This window comes from Ambystoma mexicanum, chromosome 13 (assembly GCF_040938575.1).
Source record: "Ambystoma mexicanum isolate Mex_15411 chromosome 13, UKY_AmexF1_1, whole genome shotgun sequence".
NCBI classification, from domain to species: domain Eukaryota; kingdom Metazoa; phylum Chordata; class Amphibia; order Caudata; family Ambystomatidae; genus Ambystoma; species Ambystoma mexicanum.
Genome location: NC_090938.1, coordinates 135,554,054 through 135,578,549, shown reverse-complemented (window position 1 = coordinate 135,578,549; position 24,496 = coordinate 135,554,054). Strand labels below are relative to the sequence as shown.

Here is a 24,496-nt window from a genome sequence, read left to right as displayed (position 1 = left end):
GATCACAACAGAATTTTGACAACCGCAATCTCCACCTTTACCGGCTTGAAATAAGGTTGTGTTCTTGCACCATTGCTATTCAACCTTTGTTTGGCTAATCTGCCAGAATACCCAATCAAAGTACAGACATATCCCCTGAAGGTTGGGGATGTTCAAATCTCTTGGTTAGGATGTGCACACAATCTCCTGTTCATCAATATGACTCACCGACGGCTTCAGGCACTACTGTATCAATTGGCTGAATTACCATGAATAATATGGGCCACTAAAAAAGAAAGAGCTTTGTAAAATAGAGTCACATCCTATTAGGATGCTGCTGAACTTTCCACCAAGATTACCCATTGAATTCATAAAGTGTTAATTCAAAAAACATTCTGTGAAAGCGCTCTTACAATAGTAGACAGTAATGTAGTACTGGTAAATTGAGAATACAGAAGATCACCCTCTCCTTTTGCTTTCTGAAACCATTAATTGCTCTTTTGCCGAGTTTGCAGAGGAGGCGGTAACTGGAGTAGCAGGATCAATTCTAATATTCGTTGAATTACATAACCTAGTTTAAAACGTATCTTGAAGGAGGGCATTTACTCTTTGGACGGAGTTTAGAACTGGGTAAATCGGTCAACCAAATCCAGTAGTCTTAATTACATTCTACAGAATACCCCATCTGAAGAGACAGCATTATACCTAAAGGAGTTTCCTTACACCGATCTTCGCTCAGAAGATATGTGGGAGAAGTTCAATTTAGGGAATACTCTAGACGTAACACGAGCAAGATATGGATTACAAAGGGAAGAACGTAAATGTAGGTTATGTGGGAGGAATTAACTAGACGCTGCTAAACGTCTATTGTGTCACTGCACATATTTCAATCTACCCAGGATTAACACCAATAGAGCAGTGGTAATTAATGACCTGACAAGTGTTGAGGGAGATGATATTTGGAGGACATATTTTGCGGTAACCACATTACACTCATCTACCTTTTTACAAGCTTGTGGTGTAGTATAAAAAAGGTCACCAAGCTGTTATTATGCAACAATGAATTTAACCAATGGGTGGTTTAGGACTGCGAAACTGGAGGGAGTCGGGGGAATGAAAAGTGAGATTATTAGTATTTATTATTTTAAAGATTCTGTATGTTATTTTGTAAGATATTTATAAAAAATCCACTACTGAGGCTGTAGTATAATAAAAAAACAAAAAAATACATTGAGCATTCAGGGTAACTGCTGCTCACCTGTGAATCTCACTCCTGCCAAGTGTCTCAACTTCTGTACATCATAAGAGAAGCATTCAGATCTGCAACGTACATGAGACTGCTTCTCGGGCTACCCTTATAATGTATTTGAGAGACTAATTTCAGGCGTTTACCTCCACATTCATGGTAAGCATGAGACAAGAGTGCCGAATGTGCACCCCTCAGACACCGACTAGCCATTGGCTATGGATATCCGACTATTGGCGTGCTAGACATGGTGTGCTGTGTGTATATATAACGAATTGAAGTGGCGAGTGATTTTTTTTATGCCTGGCTAGTAGCTTGCAACTTGAATGTTGTCCCCTTGCATGAGACTATATTTCAATGTGCAGTAACCCACCCTGCGGATATAGATGAGAAGCCATCCAAGCCTACAACTGTACACCTGCATTATAGGTATCCAAAAAATACAAGATTCAATGTCACTCACGTGATGTACATAACAGTCCATCTACCTGAGACGACTCCACCACAATCAGCACAACAATTTGGGTCCTCCGTAAAAGAACTTCAAGCATGAGGTTTTGCTGGTAAATAGGACTACACCATTATAGTTCATGACGATCGGCCGTATTAAAAAATAAATGGCATAGATGCACGTGACATGAGGACATCTAGACATGTAGGCGGGGCGCATAAAAAGGCAGCTAGTATGACTTCGGGACCGTACACAAGCTGGCAGTATTCCCAAATATTGGTCAAGATAGCTGGATCCGAGGGAGGTTACACACTTGGCATACTAGTGACTGGTGGCTAATTAGCAAAGGGATGTGTGTCAATAAATATTATGGTGCACAGCTGGTGCCAACGGCAGCTCCGAGGCAGCTTTCTGTAATTTTCAGATAAATATGGGCCAATTGGTTTTGATGGCTACCATTAAATCTGCAACATTTCCATGACAGGTAGATTTTAGATAGGCATTCCACAGACAGGTCAGCGCCAGGACGGTATCTTTCAACCCGACCATCTTTTCAGCCTTCCCTCTATTTCGAGATGACCAAGAAGGCTGGACCCGGCAGAGCTTTGGCCAGCCAACAAAAGGTTTGATAGCTTAATACATTCTATAGTTGGATATTGTGTGCCATTGTTGAAGGCATCGCCGATATCTGCTCTACTAAGAAACTGAACTGCTTTAACACTCTTGTCTCCACCTTATTTTTAACAAATATCCATAACACCCTCTGTGTGCATTAATAAGTGTAAATACCATATCTCCAAACTTATAGATGCTCCAAGGCTATTCCCGACTCTTCGCCTAGAGCTACCCCTTTCCCATTGCCACTCACCTCAACCTTCTCCACCACTTGCTTCCCAAAGGAGCACACCTTGGTGGAGACGGTGACCGTCATGTTCTCGGCGCTGCTGTACTGGCTACTGACGCCATAGAATGCACCTGGTCCATCCTGGATCGTGCTGTTTAAATCTGCCTGTTGGGAGAAAGACAGATACAGCACATCATGGAGACGGAGTAATATGATCTTTACCTGAAGGCGGCCAAACCACCATCTCCACCAGACTGAATCCTATGAACTATGAAAGCGAGTATTTAGAAAGCAGCTAGCCATAATATTAGCGCTGTGTCATAAAACTGGATACAAACATTTTGCAGCTGTCCATGCTCTGTGAAAATCGGTTAACACAGAACAGAGCTTTCCTCCCCTCACAATGTTCTTAAGTACTCTTCCACTGCTCTGCTTCCACCACCCCTTCTCGCCCCCTACACTTGCCGAACCTTCTCCTTCAGGTCCCATCGCATCTATGAATGATTCTTGGCTTTTAAACCACAAAATGCCCCTTCATTTCCCTCACTCCTCCTTCTATATGCCTTACCCTAACTTACACTCTGTATGTTTGCGGTAGAAAAATGCTGCAAAAAAATGTGGAGAAAGTGGGCAATACCGTCCCATCTGAGCACCCCATGCTGTCTCCTAAGAAATGTGTTGGTGAGAAACTTACCCAGAACTTGACCAGGAAGAAGGAGTTCTGGGGCCCCTTCTCGTAGAGTTCCTTCAGCCCTCCTTTCTTCTCTGGGAATTTGTCATAAATCTGCCGTATGTCCACTGCTTCCAGCAGGGGGTCACTGTATGAGGGATTTGTCTGTCCAATGTGAACGAAAAGATGTTTGCTATACTGTTGGGAGAAGATATGGGAGAAGCGCGTAAGAGGCGGGCACAATTTGACAAGACAGTTGAATCAGGCAGTCACTCAGTCTTCAGACCCACGTGGACGACACTTTAAAGAATCCCCAGTTTCCTACTACTCATTCTGAAGGTTATTCAAGGCTGTTCGGCTAGAAGGTGGGGGACAAAGATTGTTGGCGCACACTGCTATCTCCGTGTTAGGGTCCCCACACTGCTGCTCCCTTTCTCTCGGGGAAAGCAGGCCTTGGGCACATGTCAGTGGTAGCAACCATAGATTATTTCAACCTTCCATGTCTTCTGTTACATACCAACAGCCTAGAGCGCAAGTGTTTCGGTAGAGGTGAAGCACAACTACCTGAAAAGTCAGCAAAATATATTGCACTTGTTCCCTTTCATGACATACTGAAGGATGCCCATTGTTCTTGGCGTTAGCCGATTTCGGTGTCGTGCATGTCAAGAAGACAGAAAAGTCACACAGAGAGCATATCTTCTTCTGGTGAAACAAGCGGTTCATTTAACCTGCGTGTTTACTTCGCATTTTCTGCCTTCGTTCCAGCAAGTGCTCTAACCAGCATCATCTTGTCAGGGCTTCTCCGGTCTAAAGTAGGTATGCGTCTCCCTGTTGTGTCTTCATATGTATGTGTGTGTGTGAGCGCCCGGAGGCCTCCGGGCTAGTTATTTGGCACTATACAAATAATAAATAAAACAAACTGCAAAATATTGCTTGATTTTGCTCGAGCGGTATCATCGCCATTGCTTAGATGAGGAAAGTGAGCAGTGGTTTGTCTGCACTACTGGTGTTTGTAGGGGTTTAAATTCTTAACCTCCGCAGTCAAGTGATACTACTTTACATACAGATAAAACATTTAAGACCGACAATGAATGGGGTTCAACCCGTAGGACCGGGTTCACATATAAGCAGATCTCAAGGCATGGAAGTGTGCCCTGCATGTATTTGTGTTAGTTGCAGCATTGCTATCTCTGCCTTTCTGACATACAAGGAAAGGCTTACATCAGAGGGAGCTGGGATTGGAACTACAGAAAAGCCGTACTGGACGGGCCTCTACAGGAAAACCGTGAGTGCACCAAGGCATTTTCAAAGTATTCAATAGCCACTTAAAATACATGTATAACTTATAATGAAAGATAATTGTGCGTGTCTATCACATGGGAGATTATGCATTGCAAAAGAAAAAATAAACATTTAAAAGTTTGATGATATAAATGTTATATATATTTTGACGAATCCCAAGATGTTGTCACTGCTTCCATGGGGGAAGCCCTTTCCCATGAGTCCAGGGAGGCAAGTCTGCTACTCGTTAGTCCCCCTGGGGGTGGTACTCAGCAGATGGAGCCCATGGGGAGGGGAACCCCTTCATGGGAGGAAGGATGTCACCTTGGGAGAAACATGGTATAATTCCCTTATTACCCCCAACCTCCCTCACCCTGTTATCCTGCACAAGACACAATAACCCCAATACACTTCTATGCATGCTTGCCGATTAGACAATGTCACTTCTCCAAGAAACACTGAGACGAGGGAGAACAGGAGTGCAGGGATGACTATAGTTCTGAGACAAGGAATACCTATAGAGAAATGTGGAATAATCCACCAAACCACTACAAACACACTAGTCAATTAGTGTTATAAAAAGGGAAGAAGGACTTGATGAAGAAAGAAGGTGTCGCAGCAGGAAGCAGGAGTTTCGAATCCTAGCAGCAGCAGAGGAGACTGTACACCGACGGTACCAGGAGCTGGACGCTTACCCGCTGGTAGTGGAGTTTCTGAGGCGTCCGTCGCAGATGAGCAACGGAGATGAGGAGCCACAGCCAGACAGGAAGCCTTGAGTGTGTGGAGAAGCCCAGGCATGCGGCTCAGAGGCCGGGAGTCAGCACGGAGCCACCCCAGTCCCCGGAAGCTACGGAAGGGAGTCGAGAAGGCCCGAAGCATCCGCAAACAACCAAAGAATACCGGTAAGCTCTCTAGAGAGATCAGGGACAATTAAACAAATGGAGAATCACGATGGCAAGTCTTAGACCCACAGCCAAAAACCTAATCAAGGCAATCTTCATAATCACAGTATATGGCAGGATGTACCAGGCTGGCTGTGGCCAACCAAGTAGTAGTAGTAAAGCGAGAAGAACAACAACTCAAAATACAGAAAAGGCGAGTCTGGGATTCACACCCATACGAAGAGAGAGCCAAAGCAATCTTTATAGTCATAGTACTTGGCAGGATAGTATACCAGGTTGACTGAGACCAACAAATCAGTAGTAAAATGAGAAAACCGCAATAAAAAAGCACAGAAAAGGCAAAGGCGTGGGGCTCACTCACATATGAAGAGAGACAACGCACTCTTCATAGTAATAGTACCTGGCAGGATGATGTACTAGGTTGCCTGTGAAACCAAGGAGAAGACAAAAGGAATCTTCATAGTCACAGAATCTGGGAGAAACAAGAGCCAGGTTAACTGTCAAATATTCTGGGAATAAACTAGGAGAAGGGAAGAAAAGCCCCCTTGTTGTTTTGTGGACTTTTTTGGAACACTGAAAGAAGAAGACCCTCATTGGACATTCAGAGGGTGAGCCAGCCTGCTTGACCTACTTTTGGGCCTGTACTTGCTTCAGTGTCCGCACAAAAGTATAGCATGAATGTACGCACTGAACTCCATGTTGCTGCTATGCAAATTGCGTCTAGCAGTACATTACCAAGGAAAGCGATCCTTGCTCCCATACTACATCTAGAGTGAGCTTTAGGGGTAAAAGGATACGTTTTTATGACTATGTGTAGCATTTATACACCTAACGATCCATCTGGCATGAGATGACTGCCTGAATCTCCCCCTCTCTCCCTGTTGCCATTATAACAAAGAATGAAAGCTGGCAGTTCGATGGTCTAATTGACATGAAATTCTGAGACATATTTTATAGAGAAGCTAGGATATGTTCTTAAAACCACCTTGTTTCTGTATGTAGAGATACATGGTTCTGACACAGATAATGCATGTAGCTCACATATCCTTTTGATGGAAGTGACAGATGAGAAGCTTTGTGCATTGGTTCAAAGGGAGGACCCATCGGTTTACACAATGCCCACATCTGGAGGTGGATGTATTGGTCAATCTATGTGTTTTATTCCTTCCATAAAAGCCTTGAAAACTGAAACATTGCACCAGGATATCTTGTGTTGTGATGTCGTGTATGCAGACATCTCTGTCAAATGCACCATTAGTGAATTGTATACCAGACCTGAGGCACGCAGAATAAGCAGTTAAGTAACTATGGTTGTTGGTGAGCAGTTAATGCAGCTGACCTGTTTTAGAGTACACCAGATGAAAAATATCGTACATTTTGTACACTTTGTGAATCTGGAGTCTGGATCTGGAGATCGGTTTTCTTGACTCCTTAAAAATGCCAGTACATTGAGTGGGTAGTTGCAAATGTCCGAACTCCATCCAGTGTTGCCATATGCTTTCCCTTCTTTAGAACGGGAATAACCTCTTGGTGTCGAGCATAGATTGGGGAAGCAACATCGATTGTGACAGTCTCGGGTAGCAAAAAGGGTATGTTTAAGGAAAAAGATGGGCGGATTTCAGTAAGGGAACTCCAATTCAAGATAACACCCAAGGAAGCATCTGAAATCAGTAAAAACTAAGGAATGACAACGAATAATAGGATACAAGGGATCAGAGACAGGAAGCCTTACCCATACACAGTTGTATTTGGGTATCTTGAGTTCCTGTTTTTGCATGTTCGACGATTATCTCTCCAACCTTGGTTGTGCCTCAAACCCCCTGCCTTCACCCAGGCCTCCGTTAAGAAGCTTTGTCTGTAGCAGGTTTGCACCTCTTGCTTGAAAGTCTTTCCCGTGCACACATTAATCTCTCCCGCGTGTTCCACCTCCCTTAGCCCTTTCTACACTCCTTCGCTCACAGTGTTCACCCGGGATTGGATGCTGCCAACGTCCGCAAGCCTTTGGGGCCTTCCCTCACTCACAGCTTTCCCCTCGGGAAGACTGGTGACATCGCCTGACACGACCTGCAATCACTTGCACCATCGCTTTCACGGCCCCAACCATAGTTACGTCCTGCATTCGCCCAGTATCTGATATTTGATGTGGGAGTAAAATCCTTTTGCACCACAGACTTCCACCCTCCCAGAGACATGCGAGGACACCGGGTTAAAGGTGGGGAGACAGGCATCGGTAAGCCAGTTTCGAAGGGAGGAGACACCATGGCTACCAAAGTATATTTCCCTTTTACCCTGTCCCTTTTTTTCTTTTCAGCCCCTGGGAAACCAGAAGTAACCAAGACCAGGGCGATTGTCTGTTCCTACTAGCCTCCACTTCTCTCGTGACATTCAGGGTGGAAGAGGGGTAGAGAACATACTCTTTCCCGCCAGGGGCCAAGGATTTCAGTTGACTTTGCTGCGACTACAGCTCCTACCGCCCATTTATTAGCAAACCTGGCACTTGACAGATCGTTATTCTGGGGTTTTGTGGTTTGACATATTTGTTTACAAGCCTTGGGTCTAGAACCAGCCTCTTTGTTTTGTCTTTTTTGGGAACTAGGAAGTATAGTGAATAAATACCTTTGTGCCACGTGTCTCTAGGAACTTCCTTGATGGATCTTTTTTTGGTATCAGGGATCACATCTCTTCTTGAAGTAGTTCAAGAGGATATGGCGGTAGTTTTCCGCATCCTTAAGGCAGACATGTTTTTTTGTAAAAATCTGATACAGTAACCCTCCTAGATGGTAGTTAGCACCTACGTGTCTGTTGTGATCCCCTCCTATTCGTGGGTGTATTAGGTTATCAGTCCCCCTACTGGGGTAACTTGGGAGGGGACCTGCCCTACTGAGTTATTGTTTCACAGGAGAGGCTTTTCCTTTGGGGGTTTGACCTCTTACATGACCCTTGTCACATCTGTATTGGCGCCCTGACTGGAAAAACACATAGTGTTACCCGTGTATGTTTACTGTGAATACTGTTGGGGACTAAATGGCCGCTGACTGGAAGATTATTTACTTGTTATTTTTGTTAAGTATCTCTTGATCTTCTCATGTACTTTCTTAGACTTTTCACGTGCCTCGTCCACTACTTTCCTGAACAGCAAATTTCTACAGGCATGCCCAATAGATTTGCTTTGTCTCGGATCTGAAAGCAGAACTCCGAAGCCATGCATGTCTTTTAATGAAAGTGCCCCCTGCTACCGGTCGCTCGCTGTCTCTGCAGAGTTTAATGGATTCTTAATGACTGCATTCACAAATTGCTTTTCCTCAAGTATCACCATATTTATGGCTTAACTTAGTGGTTATGGGGCTTCTTCCACAAGATCATCCAACTATCCTCACTGTGCCCTATTATACCTTCCCATTAATGTGGTTCCATTAGCAATGCATACCTATATGCTGAAGAAGTGGATACTTTTCTCCTTGGAGCGTATCTTTTTGTTCTCATCCGTGGGATATTTCTCCCCTTTTACGTGTTGTAATGACAACTAGGGAGTCTGGGGCTAGATGTCCCTTAATGAAGTTGGCTTGCTGGGTGCAGGCTTATATTTCTTTTCAGTTCAAGGGTTGACAGCCCTGGAAACAACTTGGTTCAGTAGTGAAGCAAGTCTCCTCTTTTTTGACCGATTTATAGAAAGCACTGAGCTACATGTTCTATCTCCTATAAGGTGTCCTCAATTAAATACGTTTTTTCATCAGTGGTATCTATGCTGAATCCATTTACCACCCTTTTAAGAAGGCCATTGTGCAGTCAATGATCGTATGTGGGGGATGACATTAAAGTGGCTCCACCATATCTGTAGAGAGGGTAGGGCTGGGCAAGCTTTGGAGATATATCAATATATTTTCAAAATCGATATAGGATGAGGCAAGATCTTATATATATATATATACATACACACACACATGATTACATATACTAAACTTTTTAATTTATATTTTCATATTTACACATCTGTGTGTATTCTCAAACTGGAAGAGGAACCCTGTATTTGCACTTTATTTTGATGAATGTCAAAGGTCTATGTCACATCTCACATGTAGTTGGCAGTTTACAACCGAGCATTTAACTGATGTAAAGCACAAGCAGGAAAGCTTTACGTGTGTTTATTTGAGAACACATGTAGCAACCCTCAGAGCAACCTTGTCACACCAGCTCTGGCTCTCCAACTGCTTTACTAAGAACACAGAGCTACAATCTCCCACAAACGTTCCAATCCATCATTCCATTCGGTACTCCAAGCAAGACACATCATAACACATCTAACACATCTAACACATCTCCTCTCCTTCATTCATCCATCCTCTTTTTCACCATCGCAGCCCTGTTCTTGTTCCACACTGCACCCTTCATCATTCCCTCAACCTGCACGGGTTCTGAATACCACAAATCCCCCATTCTTCTTACCATACCCTTTATGATTCTCCCCAATTTCCTCCCTGGACCAACAACTAATTTTTTCCTCTCATCTTATTCTCCTTCAACACCCACCGCTCTTTATACTTTTTTAGTTTTCCTCTCGATTCATCCACCACACAATCTGATTCTCTCGCCCTTCTTAGCCAAGGTGAGACCACTTTAGTATTAGCCCTCAGGTCTCATCAGTTTGAACGGGCTCACACCAGTAATTGCATAAGACGACATGCGCAATGCATACAATGTCTCCTGCACCACTCTCCTATACTTGTCTCATACTCCTCCATTCGGACCGCATCCATTATACATCTATTTGTTCTCTCCACCATACCATTCCCTTCTGGGTTTGACATTTTATGTTTTATTCCACACCTCTTCAAATATTCCAGGAAACAGCCGCCAGTAAACTGTGTCCCATTGTCAGTAAGTATGCTACTAGGCACTCCTCTCGCAAACACCTCTTGAACAGATTCAATTGTATACTCAGTCCACCGAGATACCAAATCATGAGTACAATAATACATTTTCCTCGACCACTTCCCATTTCTATTGGGCCCAGAATATCCATAGCCAAGTCATCCCAAACCTTACCAGGCACGCTGACCTCCAGAAAAGGCTGCAATTTCACGACCTCTCCTTTACCCACAATACCACTCCACACTATCAACCAGCCTCCTTTCCACATCTCGATCAAAACCAAGCCAGTGATATGCTCCTCTCAGAACTGCCTTTGTACCTGCCACTCCTACATGTCCCTCATGCACTAAATCCACAATCCTTTTCCGGATGGCCAGGGGAATAACTTCACGCTCCCAGCGATATAGCAAACAATCCACTAAATAATTCATTGCGCATCTTCCAAAAAGTCCTTTCCCTCTGACTCAGCAATCCTTTAATAGGCCATCCCGATTTCACAAAACTCTTGACATGCACTAAAACCTCATCTTGTTCACAGCCTCTAACCACTCCTCCTTACTAACAATACAATCATGGTTCAGAAAGACCATGTCAGAAATCTCCTCTCCTTCACCTTCCTCTTCTGCTTGACCTCTCAGCCATGATAAATGATCTGCCAATACATTTTCACGCCCTGAAATGACCTCCACATCAAACTTGTGACTGTGCATCCTTCTCACCCACCTTGCCACCCTCCTTGACACTTTACTAAATCCTTTCGACTCAAAGTTACATTTGAGGGGTTTATGGTCAGTCTGTGTCACACACTTCATTCCCCACACAACATTGTGAAACCTTTCCGTGGCCCAATGGCACGCAAAGCCTCTTTTTCCAGTAAGGAGTACTTTTTCTCAGGTCCTCTTAACACTCTGGATGCATGAGCAATAATCTCCTCAGCACATCCTCCTTAATCGGTGATAGAACAGCTCCCAAACCTCTATCCCTCTCATCCACAGTGATCATACTTTTCCTCCGTGTGTCAAAAAACTTCCAGGCCTGTGCCAGGTTGACTGCCTCCTTAATACCACGAAATTCACTTTCACATATATCACTCCATATAAATGCTTCTCTTTTCTTAAGTAACTGCCTCATTCCTGACACTTTATCAGCAAAGGTTATGACACATTTCTGGTCAAATTCCATCATGCCTAAACATGATTGAAGCTCGCCCTTTGATTCTGGCCTCCCAATCTTTTTTATCCACCATTTCACTCTTGGGTCTTATGCCATATCCAGACACCTCATGCCCAAGATATTCCACCTTACCTCTTCTAACCACATACTTCTCTCTCAGCGACACTGCTCTCTGTTCAATAATCTCCAACGCCTATCCAGAATCCTATTACGTTCCTCCTCTGTTTTACCACAAACCAACATGTCATCCTGAAAACAAAATACTCCTTTCATCCCTTTGAATGATTGTCCATTACTTTTTGAAATACAGACAATGCTGATACAAGGCCAAACGCATTCCTCCAAAATTGTAAAATGCTGTCCTGCATCATAAGTGCTGTCAATTTCAAATTCTTCCTCTAATTCTATCTGGTGATAAGCAGAGGCCATATCAAGTTTGGAATTTTTGTTTTCCCTCTACCCACCATCCTGTTCGAAAATGGATGCCTATCCACCACAACTCACCTGTTGCGTAGGTCAACACAGCCTCCACTCAGGTGATTTTCTTTTTTTACCACAACTAATGGCAATCTCGACTGAACGCCACCTGCTCTTTCAATTATACCCAATTTTTGCATGTTTTCAAGTTCCTTCTTCACTCCTCCTCTCAAAACCAAATGGTGCAGGTCGTAACTTCGCAGCTACAGGCACACTTCGTCTCTCCAATATTATTTGATGTCTCATTCTTTTGACCTTCCCCACACCTTTAATGAATACTTTTTTGAATGTTTGAATACCGAACGACCAGCCTGCAACACTTGCTCAGACACATGTGGGTCTAGTCTAATACGCAAACCTTTGATCACACCATTCCAACAGGGTCGCTCCTCTCTTTGTTACATAAACATTCCCTTGAGCAGGCCTACTTTTAAAACTAAACTGGGTGTCAAAATACCCCAACAACTCAATTTTATCAAGGTTATATCCTACAGGATATACATCCGCTTTGAGTAAATTCCATACATCACCTCCCACCACACGCTCAAACAAATCCTTATACTTAAGAGATATCTTTGCTCCAGAATCAGCCATCATAGATACCTCCTTGCCATTCACAACAATTATAGCATACAGGCTGTCACACTTCTCATCGACACCTTGCACAACATTAACAGTAATATTTTCAATAGGGCAGCCCCCTTAATCTTCAAAAGATCCTTGCTCCTCCTTCGTCACATGCAGAACTTCCCTCTGCATGAATTTAAGGTTCTTGCAACAGTTAGCAAAGTGCCCCTTCCCATTACCTTTCGAGCACACCACCTTACAACCAGGACACGTCAAGGAAGCAGCAACATGCAACCCACTGGCACAACAAAAGATATTCGCTCCTCTCCTTTCTGACTCTTCACTCAAGCCCCTTTATTCTCCACAGCGGCCTTGTTCTGCATTTTTTCCTTTTGTATTTTTCTTTTTTATTGTGTTATTGGTTTAAAAAAAATAAACCTTTCACATTTCAACACATTTCAATAATAAAATCATCAAAAGAAAGAAAAAACGAGAAAAAAAGTTTTCCTTAAAGAAGGACAAAGATTAAGAAAATAATCATGTATTTACGTTCTGTAATTCATAAAATTAGTGACTTTACATATATTATGTTAGAAGTCAACTTCCAGAAACAGTTTATCCTAAATAATTTCTTCTATTCTCCTGAATGTCTCTACTACAAAACCACGTAGTGCTATTATGAGCGATACACTATCACCCCACATCAAACTAGCCCAGAAGGTCCCTCCCAGATTGTTAAGTTCAATGGGCACTACTAAGTTGAAAAGTTTAGTTCTGATGTCTTTTAATTGAGTGCAATCTAGAACCAAGTGCTTCAAAGTTTCACAAACGGACATAAAGTCACACAGTTTACAGTGTGACCTAGTCCCTATCTCCGATTTCTCCAGCTTTGGATCTTTCATAGATTTACATACTTGAATATTCCCCGTCGTCAGACTGGGAATCCTCTGTAATTTTAAAATAAATAAATCTACATTTTTCCACTAGGAAAAAGCAATACTGTTTGCCCATTGTGCCTGTACAGGCACTCACCTATGTAGTCCCTCTACCTCATTTTGGTCCTGTTTGATACACCAATGAGGTGGCAGGGCTTAAGCTCCACCCTGGGCAACCATATTCAGATGTTTCAAAGCAGTCTAGTGACTAGGGAATCCTCCACAGCTCTCCCGATCTTTGTCTTATTATAAAGTCTTCTCAAATATTTTTCAAACCATTTTGTTACTCATGGATAGAGTTTTGTAAACTCTACACACACTGTTTTGCAGCACAGGAAACGTTTGTCTGGAAATTGTTGAGGTAACATCATGCATCTGACCCCTTATGGCCATGAAGACTCCAGCCAATACTGTCCTTACACATTTGTCAAACCTTCACACACAAGACTCAATTGGGCAGTCACAGGAGACTCCATCTGGGGAGTAAGTGCCATTTGTCTGGGGGTGAACAGTCAGTCTATACAGTTCTGCGGAGTCCTTCAGGACCCCTGAGAAGCAAGCTTCTAGAGAAGAACTTCATCGGTGGGGAGGAGAACTCTGTGGTGCCCTGAGAAACAACCTTCAAAGAGAAGAGCTTCATCAGTAGGAAAGAGGATCTTGAGAAGCAAGCTTCCAAGAGAAGAGGTTGAAAGGGGCACTGCACCACCTGCAAAATGAAGAAAAAGGGGTAAGAAGCAGTGGAGGACACCTTGTGAACTGTCCACGACATCCTATAACCCACTTCCCCGTTTGGAAAGCATCAGAAGCGACAGGTAAGACCCTCTCGTCAACCACGATACCAAGCCATCATCCACGGACAAACCATTCTCATGGACAAAACCCTCGTCCACAGCTATTTCGAAAGGCAACTACTTCCTAGTACACGAAAGGAACCCTCGCCCACGACTAAACAGTTGAGGAGAAATACATAGACCGGAAGAAAATCAATATTTAATAACCGTTTGTCCAGGACTACTGCGCCATTCACGAGGAAAACAGTAGTAAATTCTTGACCTCTCTCATCCACACAGTGCAGTGATGAGCGGAGCTCAGTGAAACGCACCCTGCCAATGCCACAGGTGTCAGGGGCTAATACCGATCCCCTTTCTAGAAATTATTAAACTTCGAGACATAATTTTACATGAGGAATTCTCTGACATATGAGAAGTCCGGCCACAGTCTGTGCCCAAAGAGCACAGCCCTCCATGGCCCTCACCCTCGGCAGATACTCAACCATCGTTGATACAGCAACTAGGAGTCACAGAAACATCTCCCGACCTCAGGGGCAGATGGGCGTTTCACTGCAACAAAGGCATATGGGCGTCTCTCTCTGCTGCAATCCATAAAGGCATCTTTATTTCTGTCCCTGACCTACATGACAAGATCAGGGCTGAACACCCATTCGGACGAGCCAGAAGGGTGGGGGGGAAATCCCCCCAGGGCTTACCACAACAAGATACTGACAAATTGGAGGGTTATGTAGTTCAGGAGCAAAAGAGGCTTGATTCTCCTGGACTTTCTTCACTGCCAGATGGCATTGCTTCCTTCCATTGTAACAATAATGTTCTATCATCGAGAATATGACATAGAACCACCATTTCAAGTGTGTCAGACCGACCAAAAATGGTAAGCAGACCAGTTTGGAATAGTCAATGCTACCAATGGTCTGTGCACAGTTCACTGTTGGAAAGGTCTCAGTGTCACTCTTGTGAACCCTGAAAATTGGGAGTGGGGCATCCCCAGTTAGTAGGGTCAACAGATGGTACATAGGCTCCAATTGCAGTGTCGTGCAGGCTGACGCAAAACATTGATGTGCAAAATTCAGAGACCAAAATACATCGTAGGGACAATTAACATAGTGGTGCAACAATTAATCTTGGGCAGCCCCCAAGCAAATTATGGATGCAGTCCATTAATCGTGGACACCCAGTAAGCCAATACATTACGGCAGTAATCTAGGACGACATGGGAGAAAATGCAGTGGGGCACCAAGTAATGTAGGGCAACCAGGTAATGTGGAGTGACTATTTATACAGTGGGCAGCAATTAATCTAGGGTAGCCAGGCAGGAACATACTGTGGGGAAACAATATTGTGGGAGTAATAGTTACTCTAGGAAAACTAGGGAGCAAAATACAGTGGGGGGACAACCTAGGTCAACAAAGTAGTGAAATACATTGGGGCAACAATAAAGTGGGCCATTGGTGGGTTGGGCTGGTTTCGAGTGTCCACTTTTGGGTAGCTATCCCGTGTCAATGGCCACTCTGGGTCACTTCAGGGGGCCTGGGTATAGCTGATGGTAGTTGTCTGGGCAAAGTGACCACTGCTATGTTCGTAGGACATGGCCAATGGCCACTATGAGTGTGGGGGTTGGCTAGGTTCTTCCGCGGGTAAAGCGATTACTAAAATTGGGCAGCAGCCACAATCTATAGCTGCACTTAGGGGTGGTGGGGCAGGGGTGTGATGGAGGCTGGGCGTAATTAACTCTATTGGCATGGGGGCCAGAGCCAGTGAACATTGATATCCTGGCCAGTGCCCTATGCCTTAGGAGAAGGGCCACTGTTATGGCCACATGCCATAAGGGTGAGTGGGGCGGGTCAAGGATGAAGACAATGACACACAAACACACGCATCCACCCGCCCATCCACCCAGCCAGCCCCCACGTTTTAGCAGAGTATGCCACAACATAGATGAAGGTAAGAGGAGGACAGATCGAGTTACCGTGTCAGGGTCCCGCTGCACCTCCATGAATGCGGAGTACTCCAGTAGGCGGAGTTTGGTTGAGGCGATGGTGCGATCCTGCCACACTGGCACGGCAGAGGCAGCTGGCGGCAGGGGAGCGAGGGGTTCATAACCTGAGGAGTTGATAACCACAAGAGCTCAAGTTAGCTTTAAGAAATGTATGATGAAAATACAATTGTTCATGTGTGCTACAGTAATCCTCTGGGCAGTGCCAGGTATGTTAAACAGATCCCCCCCCCACCCCCCCCCCCCGAGGCAAGGATACCAGACAGGGCTGGTTCTGGCGGCCCAGCCTATTCTACTGACCCTTCTATCCTTGGTGGTACTGCTTAGGGTGATTACCACTATCACAGCTTACAGCTGAGTAAAGGGCACAGACAAACGCCCACTAAATCTACCACGATGATCTTATGAACTGCCATGCCTCTTACTGCTGAGGGACAGTGGAGCCCAGATCACCAAGATAGGACTTTGAAGCTCCCACTTCTGACTGCAGTAGAGGCGGGGTGCAAGCCAACCACTTTCTACTGAACGGTGGCTGCATACCCCACGTATTACTACTAACTGAAGACATGGGAACTCCTGCTCACTGTTACGGGAAGAAGACTGGAAACCTCCACTATTGCCACACAGAAGCTGCACCCCCCTCCCCCCATTTATCGCAATTGTTTTCGGGACTTTCGTCTTAAAGCGAAGGTAAGAATTCCTTATGAATTCACAAGAGAATAAGTTCATAACCCGCTAACCACGGGGGTTGGGAGGGGGGGGGAGTTATACGTTTAAATCACACATACTTAGAGGAGGCGACTGTGCACTGTTTATAGCAGAGCGTAAAAGGTGTAACTACTTTTAATTAGCCAATAAAGTTGAAACCCCACTTCCATTCTGATCTTAAAATTCAGCTCTGCAGCTAAAGTGATACATTTCATCTACTGTGGACGTTCTGCTAAAGCCCACTTGTAGTATACTGAGGGAAATGTCTGGCCTCGGCTATCTGCCAAGTGCTGGCGAGAAATCCCTCCCTGCTCGTGTTCTGCATCCCAGGAAACGGGTCAGATTCCGCATACACTGCTCAAGGATTTAACCCTTCATCTTTCTACTGAGCGAATGGTTTGACCACCCATGCACCGCTGCAGCAGAGGGGTGCGAGCCCCGCCTTCCAGAAGAAAAGGGAAGGGTCACAATCACGACTTCCACACTGCAGAAGCATCTTACGATATAGTGAGATTCCCAAACTGTATGCCGGTAGCCGTCTGAATACCCATGTAGTGCAGAGGGAAGGCAGCCCCCCCCCCCCCCGCCCTCTATTTGCTGACGGATGGATGCTTAAGCCCCGGGAATCAGTAGGAGTGGAGAGTAGAAAGGCAGCCCACTCTGAGGAAGGTGCAGGGGGTCACGTTTAGTCCAGAAACATAGGGACTGCACCCACCAAGACCACCTTATTTCCGTAGAGGGACAGGTGTTTGAAACCCGACCAGCCCCCCCATCCCCCACACACACACCGCCACACTGTGCCGAGGGACAGTAGGTTCCCCCACTTATTTCAGACGGACAGAGTGTTGATACCCCACTTACTGCTGAGGGAGGGAGGCTTGATCCCCCACTTACTGCTGAGGGAGGGAGGCATTGGCGCCTGGATGGGGAAGGCCGGCTGTGCAAATGGTTTAATGCTGAAAAAGAAGAAAACATCACGTATTACTTAAAGTTGGAAACGTCATTCACTCTTTTGTCTCCTTCACAGTCACTACCCCCGACATTGATTTCCATTACCAATAACAAAGATATACACCAGTTTACTACTGACCGTCTGTTTTGCACTTTTCCGCCATCTAGTGGTTCAAACGGAAATCGATTTAAAAGATTTGGACGCACATCTGTGGGGCTTGTATGTGTAGGGCTTGTATGCGTTGTGAATTAAGGGATCTGCTTTTACATCAAGAGGATGCCGTTAAAAGGTACAATAATATTGATGCTATTAGGATAGGCAAATCAGGGTACCGTTGGAAGGTCATGACGAAAAGGGATACAGAGGGTTAAAGGCAGGGGATATATGTTAGGAAGGGCACGAAATACACATTTTTTTTAAATTTGTTGGTGGATTCGCCACCGCATTGCTCCTGCTGAAGCTATATTACTGTTAGTTTCACGCAATCTGATATTCCTAACTGCACTGTGTGTTGAGAGTCACTGGACAAGCAGCCTCGATTTGCTTATTGTCCTTAATTTAATCAAAAGGCTCCACTTTATCATTCCTTCTCCGGCAAAATAGAGCTTCAAGCTCTACATTTTCTTTCTTTTGGTTGTCGCAGACCATCATCCTACGTCGCCCTCAGCTTAGCTCAAGGCCATCAGCCCGTCTTTGGGGTCAGCTCTTTCATAAAAAGACAAAATGGTGATGGGGCGAGGATATAGCCCTGACATGCTCCTTTCTACACTGAGAAGGCTGGTCTCCCCCACCCCCACCCCCAGGCTCCCATCGAACTGCTGCCTTATTTCCCTGCTAATGCACAGTTTTTGCTCAAAATAATCGTTTGGAGACATCATAGGTGGCAAGCGTTTGCCATCATATATCACCTGGAACAGTGTCAGATGCATAAGTGGCAAGCGTTTGCCATCATTTATCGCCTGGAACAGTGTCAGATGCATAAGTGGCAAGCGTTTGCCATCATTTATCGCCTGGAACAGTGTCAGATGCATAAGGGGCAAGCGTTTGCCATCATTTATCGCGCTGCACAGTGTCAGATGCATAGGGGGCAAGCGTTTGCCATCATTTATTTCCTGGAACAGTGTCAGATGCATAAGTGGCAAGCGTTTGCCATCATTTATCACGTCGCAGTGTCAGATGCATAGGGGGCAAGCGTTTGCCATCATTTATCACGGGGAGCAGTGTCAGATGCATAGGTGGCAAGCGTTTGCCATCATTTATCGCGTGGAGCAGTGTCAGATGCATAAGGGGCAAGCGTTTGCCATCATTTATCGCGTCGCACAGTGTCAGATGCATAGGGGGCAAGCGTTTGCCATCATTTATCTCCTGGAACAGTGTCAGATGCATAAGGGGCAAGCGTTTGCCATCATTTATCACGTGGAGCAGTGTCAGATGCATAGGGGGCAAGCGTTTGCCATCATTTATCACGTGGAGCAGTGTCAGATGCATAAGTGGCAAGCATTTGCCATCATATATCACCTGGAACAGTGTCAGATGCCTAAGTGGCAAGCGTTTGCCATCATTTATCACGTGGAGCAGTGTCAGATGCATAAGTGGCAAGCATTTGCCATCATATATCACCTGGAACAGTGTCAGATGCATAAGTGGCAAGCGTTTGCCATCATTTATCTCCTGGAAAAGTGTCAGATGCATAAGGGGCAAGCATTTGCCATCATTTATCGCGTCGCACAGTGTCAGATGCATAGGGGGCAAGCATTTGCCATCCTTTATCGCTTGGAACAGTGTCAGATGCATAAGCGGCAAGCGTTTGCCATCATTCATCGCTTGCAACAGTGTCAGATGCATAGGTGGCAAGCGTTTGCCATCATTTATCGCATCAAACAGTGTCAGATGCAAAGGGGGCAAGCGTTTGCCATCAGTTATCGCGTCGAACAGTGTCAGATGCGGTTTTGAGATCTATAACAGTATCAAGGCAAGGCGTTTCCAAAAGTACGCATTTCTGTAAGAGTTAGGAAAGCCTACAATTTTGAGGACTAGTACTAACATTTTTTGAAAGCCTGTCTGCCATTTGCTGACATCATTATTTCTCAGCCACTCAAGTCTTGCCAAAAGTGTTTTTTTATAGATTTTCCAAGCACAGTCTATCAGGAAGATTGCGCAATCATTTCTGGGGTATGAAGATCCCTTTTTTTTGTAGAGGGGCACTGTTTCTCCTGTAAGCCAATAACAAGCAACTTCACACTTCTCCAGCATTGGTTCTTTCATAGATTCACATGCTTGAATATTCCCAGTCACACTAGGAATCCTCGTAATGTAACATTATTCATTTACAATTTTCCATGGGAAAATGCCATACAGATAGTTCCATAGGCCTGTAAAGCCATTAACTTGTGTTGTCCTTCCACTTCACTTTGGTCCTTTTAGACCCTAGCCAATGAGGTGGCAGGGCTTAAGCTCCACCCAAGGCAGCCATCTTCCCATTTTTTACCGTAGTGTTGTTGACAGGAGAATCCTCACAAGCTCTCTGAGCAGAATTCGAATTTGTGATTAATAGATTGTTCTGTTGAACTCCTGTGGTAAGCTTTTTAATCCTGGGGTTTAGCTTTACACTTTAAAGGTGTCCTGGGCTCAGGAAACCCTTTCTTCACCTACATATCATCGAATATCCTGTGGCCTTATGGCAGATCCAGGCATGCAGACTTTGAAGGAGAAGACTTCAGTTTTTAGGGGCTGCATTTACTGCTTGTATCTACATGAGATTCAGGCTTGTAACATTTTCCAGACTTTTTCCAAGAAAACGCTTGGCATAAAAGATTCCTGCTACACCTTGAAAGCAGACAGATGTCTTCTGATGAAGAATCATCTACAACTGTGTTTTCTACCTTTCAAAGGCATACTGAGAAGCAAGCTCCTAAGAGGAGAGCTTCTTAGTAGACACAGCGGATTCACCACCTTCAAAATCGAAAAAGATGAGTGACAAGGGTGCCTCCACAGCCACTCCTGCATGGGATCAGATGGCCAGCTGTCTCCAATCACTGAGATGGTTTAACTACCAGACCTCATGCTGCAGGAGGAGTACTTGGATGTAGAGGAGGAGTAACATCTGCCACCGCCTAAGGAACAGAGCCCTCACTGGCAGCTCATCATGGAGGACACGTCGGACCCATTCGACCCGGCCTTGATGCAGTCGATGCAGAGGATAATGGACGAATTGTAAAGAAGGCAGAGGGCTAGGTTGACAACACCACTGCCAAGACAGGAGGCAGCACCTACGCATCGCAGGAGCACATTGTAGCTCCTGTATCAGGTCACCTTCAGTATAGCTTCATCATAAGTCGCTCCGAGTAGGTAGCCAATGCAGACAGCACTCGCATAACAGAGCAGCACCCAGGTTCACTTTGACCACCAGCTGCACCGCAGAAGCGGAGACGCTCTCCATCTCCACCAAGGGCCTTGCCACCTAGGACTCGGGACTAGAGAGCCCCTTCCACGGTTACAGTTTCAGAATGTAAGGAAGACCTGTATGATCCTGAGGCTGGAGACAACTCTTGCAGGGATCTCTCTGACCCCAACACACAGGACGGCGGCGCAGAGGAGGGAGAACTTCCTAGAGATGCACCAGACCAGGATGAGTGGGGCACTCCTAATCGAGAAACAACTGAGGCATGACTCTACAGGAGGAACATCACCACCGGATGATGTAGTGTCATTCTATTCGATCATAGCTAAATCAGCTGAAATGTTTCAAATTCAAATAACCACCGAAGTCGGTACTCTTATGAACATAGAGACAAGCAACGGCACACAGTGATCACCTATTCCCAGCTGCATTGTGAGAGGGCAGGAGCCCTCTTCGCCCAACGTACCGCCCTGCCGAAACATCTTCACCGGAGGAGCTGCATCCTAAGGTAGCCGACGTCTGCTACACATCTCCGTGCTGTGTACCAGTGTGCCCGTGTGCACCTTCTAATTTGGGCCCTTGTGCGTACACGTACAAAGCAGGGCCTCTCATTGCATACATTTGCGGAAAGGCTCTGTGATCCGACACGAGGCCTGCATCCTAAGATGGCCACCGCCTTGTCGGTGTACAAGGGTTGCTAAGCAACCATATCAGCTGTTGGCCGCTTGCCGAGATTGGTTGTGAATCCCTCATTACCCGACTTGCATTGCCGGAAAGGCAAAAGCCGGACCGGCCACCTAAGGACCACCTCATAGGGATACCGCCTGTCTGGGCCGAAAGGCCGCGGGCCGCCTTAACTCTGCCCTGCTTATGAGCCAAGGTCCTACTCGACTCTGACAACGCTGTAAGTAGACTATTGTGCAACCATTATTTGTAACTGCCACATGCCGGCTAACCCGCATCTCTGAGCCTAACACTCTTCTTAACTAACTCTTGAAGCAAATATACGGAAGCTTACCTATTCTGAGACTTATTGATTTCAATCGTTCCACCCGCGACCCGATATCGGCTTTGTGTCTCAACTACAAGACCTATCTCTGTACCTATACGTACACCTATCACTGCGACCATTTGATATCATTGATCTATATTGTTGATATCCTGTATAACCACTGCACTCATGTGCTAATGCCAATCACTGAACCATACTGTATATTGTGTACGGCGTAGCCCGTTGTGCTCTAGCCCTCTGCCATTCTGCATTGCGTACCCCACTGTGCTTTCGCCCATCGCAATACCATTTTGTGTAGCCCACTGTGCCTTTATACTCATACTGCCAGTCCGTATTGCCCACACTTCTGTGCAGCCCACCGCTCAACTGTGCTAGTGCCCTTTGTTCTTCCGAATAATTTTACTGTGAGCACTATCGTCTTGCCCATGGTAATCCTGCCCATTGTGGTCACCCTCTATCTAGCCTATTGTACTGCGATTTCCACTGATTTCACCCACCTTGCTCTCTATTGAATTAGCCTAATGTATTCTTGTATTGTATTGTAGCTATCGTTCTTTCCTACGGCAATCCTGCCCAGTGTGATCAGTTTCGAACTAGCCTATTGTACTATGATTTCCATTGACTTTGCCCACCATTTCATCATCCATTGATCAATATGCCCGTTCTGTCCACCTTTGACCCTGTCCATTATGCTCATTCTTAAACTAGCCCACCGGGCCCACTACTGATCCCGCCTAATCATGCTCACTATTGTTGCTCCTGTATCGTGGAAGTATCTGCACACTGTGACTAGTAGCAGGCTCGCTCTCTGCCTAATTGTGCTATACCTTGCCTCACAATATTAGTCCCTAGGCCTCCATTTTAGACAGCCCAACTCCAGCATAAATTACTGATTCTCTAGGCCAATCCCTACTAGATAGTCTATATACTGTACAATCTGTTCTCACCTACCGCGTTGTTATTATTACTCCCTCATCCACGGCACACAATCAACTACTATGCTTACTGCTGGTGTAGTCATCCCCCCACTGCCAGACATTACCTTACGGCCCAAACTGCATGCTGAACGTTATACTAATTGCCTCCAAGTACTGATCTTGATGCTGGGTGCTATTTTGTATGCTGCCTGTCTATTGTATGTCTCGAAGGTAAAGCTTCAGCTCACAGCCAGCCTGCACACTATCTCTAACTGCCTCAACTGCCTTGTATGCTTATCAACTATCACAAGGTATTAGACATTGTGCCTACCCTCCATAGCGTGCCTATCCCACACCACTAAAAGTATATTAATTGATGAATTCTCCACAAGAACTGCAACCAGCCCCCCGCTCAGCCCTCTTGAATGGATACAGCGTTTTGCAGCACCTCCCATGCCTCTTATCCCAGGCCCTGTCCACATTAGAAACATGAGATTAGGCTCCCGCTTCCCTAACCACAAAGTCACTCCAGGACTGAGCAGCCAACACACCCTGCTCACACTTAATAAATGCAACCAATATTTCCATGCAGCAGCAGCGCCTAAGCCTCCTCAAATATCGAACCCCTCGACCTCCACTAAAACCCCTCCAACTACCACCCCACCACCCCCAACTAACCTGAGCACAGGAGAACCGCCTACCGCCATCAAAGTTGCACTTATCAATGCTCGATCTCTAGTAGCCCACGCCACTGAGATCGCTGACCTTATCATAGCCAACAGCTTGGACTGCCTGGCCTTAACAGAAACTTGGCTCCACCAGGCAGCTGGCCCAGCACTCTCACTAGCACTGCCAGAGGGATATACGATTATCAGGGCTGACAGAAACTCAGGCAAAGGAGGGCGAGTGGCCTTCATCACAAAAACCCACCTGGGCCTCAGAGCTACCTCCCTGTCAATTAAACTTGCATTTTGGCCCACCCAAACTATACTTATGCACCTCATCTACCGCCCCCCAGGCCTGACCTCATCCTTTGACGAAGATATTACCAACCTCCTCTCTACCAACACCAAACTGGGATCCCAAATCATCCTCCTGGGAGACCTCAATCTAGGTTTGCAGGACTCCCAACGACCCACACGCCTTAGCCGTAGAAAACTCCATCGCCCATCTGGGTTTCAAACACAGAATCACAGTACCGACACACATCAAAGATCGAATACTGGACTGGGTGTCCGATCTCAATTGCTCCATCACGATTCTACAGAATGAACCAGTGGCCTGGTCAGACCACCACTTCATCTCATTCTCTATCCAGGGAACTAA

The 24,496-nt window shown here is 45.5% G+C and overlaps 1 protein-coding gene across 1 annotated transcript in view; it reads right to left on the bottom strand.

Moving 5' to 3' along the window:
• TEAD3 (TEA domain transcription factor 3) overlaps window positions 1-24,496 on the bottom strand; it is a 301,226-nt gene that overhangs the window by 51,000 nt on the left and 225,730 nt on the right. Inside the window, 4 exon segments of the mRNA XM_069633449.1 lie at window positions 2,545-2,685; window positions 3,215-3,388; window positions 16,155-16,288; window positions 17,784-17,845. Of these exon segments, the coding sequence (XP_069489550.1) occupies window positions 2,545-2,685; window positions 3,215-3,388; window positions 16,155-16,288; window positions 17,784-17,845 (511 nt within the window).